This window comes from Drosophila gunungcola, unplaced genomic scaffold (assembly GCF_025200985.1).
Source record: "Drosophila gunungcola strain Sukarami unplaced genomic scaffold, Dgunungcola_SK_2 000107F, whole genome shotgun sequence".
In the NCBI taxonomy this organism is placed as follows: domain Eukaryota; kingdom Metazoa; phylum Arthropoda; class Insecta; order Diptera; family Drosophilidae; genus Drosophila; species Drosophila gunungcola.
Genome location: NW_026453269.1, coordinates 81,233 through 87,403, shown reverse-complemented (window position 1 = coordinate 87,403; position 6,171 = coordinate 81,233). Strand labels below are relative to the sequence as shown.

Sequence of the window (6,171 nt, the reverse complement as noted above, 5' to 3'; positions counted from 1 at the left end):
ATTTAAATGCCTTTAGGGCAAACTAATCAACTTTTATTGATAAAATATTTTTAGTAATTTAGTGTGTAGAGATTTTTAGGTGAAAACAAAACTGATTGAATAAATATATAAATACTTATCCAATAATATAAATATTTGATTTATTCTTTAATTTCAAAAATGAATATTTTAATTGATTTCATATGCATATACCCATCAGAAAACAAATAGGTTAATTAATTTATTTATTCTTAAGGTTTCTTTATAATTTTATATAATTTATATAATTTAATTATATAAAAAGTCAAGTTAAGTCTTAGTTTAGGAACCCTGACAAATGTTAAAAAACAGGTTCTGTTTATTCTTATGGATCAGTGATCTTCGCATCACAGTGACTTTGTGACATCTCCAATAAATCAACAGCTAATAACTAATCCAGTGAGCTAGTGAGTCAACTTACTTAGTCAGTTGTCCAGACGAGCAGTTGCAACTGCGTTGTCGCGCTGGCACAATTCAAAGCTGAAATCGGAACATATATATATATCTAAATATAAATACAAAAAAAAAACTTAGATAGGCATGGCGCTGGAGGCGTTCGTCACGGCATTGGCCTGCCTCAGCACCACCACAAATGCCACCAGTAATTTGCCAGGAAAACACTTTTCCGTGATAACGAAAAATTCGGCAGAGCCTTTTCTTCTGGCTGAAAAGGTGTGTGTTGCACCACTGTAATCATATTCAATTTATTTAAAAATTCATTTCCATTTTTCAGGACACCGCCAGTTGTCCAGTGAGCACTTTGGGTGGCCTAGCAGCTCGGTGAGTTGGCCTTAATATATATTTATATATTTTGTTTTATCGATATTTAAACATTTATGAAGCATACAATTGATGACCGATGAGTTGCAAACGCTTAAAACTGAACTTAATGAACTGCAGCAGCTTATTGAGGAGTACAAAAATCAGAACTCAGGAGTACCCATCACCACCAGATTGTAAGCCAATAAAATCGAAAGACAAATTAATAAATAACATTAAGAAATGGAAACAACACATAACTTAGGCGACCCTTAAGGAGACCTTTATCCATATATTTTTATACATAACGTTATTTTAATATTTGTATTCATAAATTTAATTAAAAATGAATAATGAATAATTTTATTATCTTTGAAATGTATAGGAAGTACCTAAAAAGTATGCTTTTTAATCCTAAGATACATTCAAAAAATATATTCCAATCATTTTATACTTCGTAGGGTGCGCTTTTAAATTCTTAAGGAAAATGTTATACTTAGGAGTATATATTAAATATTAATAAATAAATTAAATATTAAAAATGTGAAAATATGTATAATAATTTTAATATTATTTTATTTTTAGACTATTCGTTAATATACATTCGTTAATAGTACAGGGTCTTTTATTAATTTATATATCTACAAAACGTTATTTATTATACATACTTAAAAAAACTTTAAAACTGACATGTTTATTTATGTCATGCCTATTAAAGCCACAGAAACTTATATATAAATATTTAACAAATTGATGCTCTAAATATTTAAGAACTTGTAAGGCTCAAAAAACGTTACACTTAAAACTATTGAATAAATATTATACCCTTATTTCCAGACTCCGCCCATTGCCGGCCAGTGTGCAGACCTTTCCGGTGCCCCTGGCCACGCCCACCGACGATACGCCCCGGAATTGCCACGACGAGAAGCACGGCCAGGTGCGGATCCGCATTGCGCCGGACGTGGAGCCATTCTTCGCGAGCTGCGACCAGAAGGTGAAGAATGGCGGCTGGATGGTCATCGCCTACCGGTTCGATGGCAGCCAGGAGTTTAACAAGGAGTGGAAGGACTACAAGTCGGGCTTCGGGTCCATCAACTCGGAGTTCTTCATCGGCCTGGACAAGCTGCACCTGCTGACGAACAGCGAGCACCACGAGCTGCTCATCATAATGCGGAACAAGAACGGTGAGGAGCGCTTCGCCCTCTACGATCACTTCAGTATTGGCAGCGAATCGGAGAAGTATCTGCTCTACGTCCTTGGCGCCTACAAGGGGGATGCCGGCGACTCGCTGCGCTACCACGCGGGCAAGAAGTTCACCACCTACGACCAGGACAACGATGACAATGGACAGAACTGCGCCAGGACCCACGCAGGAGCCTGGTGGTACGGCAGAGAGTGCTTCGAGAGGTGAGTGGAAGGCCATAAGTAATACTTGCACTGGTACAAACATGAAATACACCTAGAGAAAAACATATAAATATTTGAATTTTACATTCATTTTTAAAATATAAACTTATTTAAAAATTAACTAAAAACATGATAATGTAATTATTAACATCTCTAATTGCTTTAACCAATAGGAAAATTGTAGATTACATTTTTTTTTATTTAAAATAAAATTTGTCCATACCTAAAACTAAAAATGAAAGTGTAGTACACTTTGATTTAAACACACCGAAAATATTTATTTCAAAGTTAAAATATTTGGATTTACCATGATTTTTCTCTGGGTGTAATATTAATATCTAAGATTGCAATTAAATATTAAATAATTATATCAAATACAATGCATATTAAAAATATATTAATTAACTTGCAATTTATTAGAATTAAAAAAGTTCCTATTTGATTTAAATGCATTTTATTTAATTTCAATAAATATACATTTAAATAAGCCTTAACTAAAATTTAATTTTAAGACATTATAGTAATTTTCGTTCCTTTATTTTTAATTTTCCAATGCATCTTTTAAATACTTAAGCACTGCAATATAAAGTAAAGTTTTTTTTATAAAAAAATACTAGCTTACCTTCCAGGCTTCAATAAATTAAGATGCTTAGGAAAATATAGAAGAGAAATGGAGCAAGCTTTGGAACTTAATAATTTTAATATAAACGACACATAAATGAATTGACTGTTAAAATACAAAAAAAAAAAAATTGTAACGAACATTTTAAATAGCAAGTTAATAAAATAGGTCTGTAAAATCCAAATAGCTTACTATATGTAAACCTGTTTAGCCAGCCTGGCATACCTTGTGGTCATCTGCTTTCATTTTAATTGCCATCCCCTAATTATTAAAGGCACCTGATATTTAAAACTTAATATGGAAACAAAATGTAAATTAATATATACAAAAATGATGAATTAGATTCATAAAATAATTGTTAATGTGTTTTGCTATAAACTGTTTAAACCATCTCGCTTGCAGCAACCTCTTTGGCACATTCCAGTCGAAGTACGGCCAGGAGATTGGCTACTTCAAAGGCATCCTGTGGAAGACCTTTCTGCCAGGACCCAGTGGCTCGCTCAGCTACGTTCGCATGCTCATCCGACCGCTGAAGAAGTAGTGCAGGAAACTGGAAGCAGGAAATTCAATCGCAAAGACTCTCTAGCCATAGACTACAATAAAAGTCGAGTATTTTGTAGTTCAAGATACTTGGAGAATTGTTGGGCTATTGTTTTGTGTGGGGCATTTCTCACATTGCTCTGCTTGGCTGATTGCAAACGGGTTTTAATTATTGCAATTATTATATATATTTCGCAATAAGCGATTTTCAATTAATTGGCATACAATACGCAACCAGCACATCGCACACACCCACATACACACACACAAACACACACACACACACACACAGTGGGGAGTTGGGAAATTAATGCCGCTTAATAATGGCACATTATCCCGAGAAATTTTCCTTCTGCTCATTTGCATACAAAGTCGACAAACGGGGGGCATTTTGCTAAGCAACGCAAATTGTTTTCTCTAAAAATAAGCATACAAGCAATATCATAGTACCATATGCAATTGCCAATGCTAATGATATCGAACGCACTGCCCGCACTGCGTATTCGTAATGTCTGGCAAAGCACGGGGCGTATGCGTAATTCGACTGCCATTGGGACCTAACTCCCACTTTGGCTTAAGAAATACGAGTCTAAGAAAACTTTGACAACACCTGCCCCTCCCTCCTCCACCCACCTAGAATAAACTTCATAACTATCAGGCAGAGCAATTGAATGTGGAAGAGGAATGGGACAAATAAGCTCCTGTGCAATTGTGTGCCAAATTCAATAAATAACAAGAGAAACTTGGGTAGAAATTAGTCTCAACGAACAAAGGATACTCTTATAATAAAGGCGATGACGAATTTTAATTCTGGAATATTTATTGTATTTTATTATATTAATATTAAACAAAAACACACAAAACACTGATTTCCCGCCAAACTAGCTAGTTTTTGTACAAAATTTAGCTATTACTAGCGAAATTCTCGATAAACTAGCTTTTTTTTAACCATGTTTAACTTTTTCTAGCTGATTTCCGTCAATCTAATTATTTTTTCAAATATCGTAGAACAAATGTTTTTTTTTAACGACTTGCCCAACAAATTTATTTGAGAATTATAAAATAAACCACCAAATATTTTGGTTTTTCGGTTGTTTTTTTAAACAAAGACAAAGAGTTTATCAGCAGTTAAATAAATAAAGATATGGTTATCGTTTTATATAATTAAGTTACACTTAAATGTAGTATCTTAATGTTACAAATTTAAAATTAATTTATTAAATTTGTTATAAATTTTCTCAAAATCGGATAAAGGCAATGTTAAATAAACAACAATAGAATCTAGTTAATTAATGACAAACCTTAAATATGCATATATCAAGTTGTAGAAATATAATAGATTCTAAGAACAATCGAAACGTTGTGGTGAATTATTGTTTAGAAACTCCAAAGTAAAATGTTTGCTTTGATTAAAAGTAGGTACTATACACAAAATGTAAATTCAAGTGCAAACATTTTTCGTAAATAAATAGATACCCAAGCAAACAACTCCAGATAGTAAGCATGCCCAAAATTATTCCCGACTCATTGGTGGACATGAAAGTAAATAAATTTGTTCACTCGAATTGCGAGAGCCCCCCGAACTTTTTGACAGAGTCTGAAAATATTAAACAAAGCGCACGATTCGGCAAACTCGGCTGACAATGAAATGTTGGGTTGGGTACTTCATCAACTTCTTCCACCTCAACTTCAACATCAACTTCAACTTGCACTTGTTTGGCCTTTGTTTCGATTGTGATTGTGTTTTATTTTTTGTTTTTGTGTTCCCGTTCCTGTGTTTTTTTGAATTTTCATAAAACTTTGGCTCGTTTGCCGCTAATAAATTATTTTCGGGGCGCAAAAAGTTGGCCATGGCTCGAGTCGAGTCGAGTCGAGTCTAAGCTGTCTGCAGAAGGGACATTCCTCTGGGGAAGGACTTCGATACCGATTCCACCAACTGCATATTGTCCTGGACCCAGGACATTATAGTACAATCCTCGTTTGCCGTTGTTTGTTATTCCTGTGTGTGCGCTTTGTTCATAAATAATTTGCGCCACAACTCAATTTCATGAGCGTAAATCACTGTGTGGTCACTTGCCACCAGCTCTGACCCACCATACTCTACTGTGTTTATACGATGCACATTTGAGTTCATGAAACGGGATAAATAAAAAAAATCATTGACTATGAATTCAGATCAAATGTTTTGAAATGATGACAGGCACTCAACTTAACTCGCTATAAATTAGCTGGCAACGCCGGTCGTAAAAGTACACAATTGAAATTAAATTCATTTCGCCCTTTGAAGGTTATTTATTATTTTTGTCTTCACTCTTTATTGTTAATTAGTTTTAATCAGCTAAAATAAAAATACTAGCAGTACTGCCAGACATGTAAAATATGTTGTGCATTAATTTTACACGTCTGGTATCTTTGCTTATATTATGTATTGTAGTTGTCTTGTTGACTTCATGTATTCAAGAATAAATGAAATTTATAGCATAAACACAGTATCTTCTGTTTCACTTCTTCTTTTCAAATAATTTCCCGTCTTGTTTCGGCTTTATTTCCACGTTGTTTTCCTTGCCGGCCATTTACCATACAATTCCTTATTTATGTCCTGGCCAAGAAACTTTTCCCACTTCATTGACGGAAGGACTGAAAGACAGCCTGCCCTGTGACTTTGTTGTCTTATGTGTGCTGGGGGGTGTTAAATCAACACAAAGTTGCCGCAAACTTTTCAATTGGCTTGACAAATACAAAGAAATTTACAATATCGCTTTCAGGGCGCAAAGCAAAAAAAAAAAGGGACAAAGGACTCGGCACAAAGAACAATCAAATTTCAA

General features: G+C 34.2%; 1 protein-coding gene across 2 annotated transcripts in view; it reads left to right on the top strand.

The window, feature by feature from the left end:
* Positions 1 to 3,431, top strand: part of LOC128265272 (ryncolin-2) — a 36,660-nt gene extending 33,229 nt beyond the window's left edge. Inside the window, exons 1-5 of one of the 2 annotated variants that reach the window (XM_053001169.1) lie at positions 440 to 690; positions 752 to 798; positions 861 to 974; positions 1,615 to 2,184; positions 3,209 to 3,431. In XM_053001169.1, coding sequence (XP_052857129.1) covers positions 559 to 690; positions 752 to 798; positions 861 to 974; positions 1,615 to 2,184; positions 3,209 to 3,347 — 1,002 coding nt within the window. In that variant the 5' untranslated portion in view covers positions 440 to 558 and the 3' untranslated portion in view covers positions 3,348 to 3,431. Of the gene's footprint in view, positions 1 to 439; positions 691 to 751; positions 799 to 860; positions 975 to 1,614; positions 2,185 to 3,208 lie in introns of those variants that run through there. The other variant, XM_053001170.1, reaches the window with a different exon arrangement.
* The last annotated feature ends 2,740 nt before the right edge of the window (positions 3,432 to 6,171 follow it).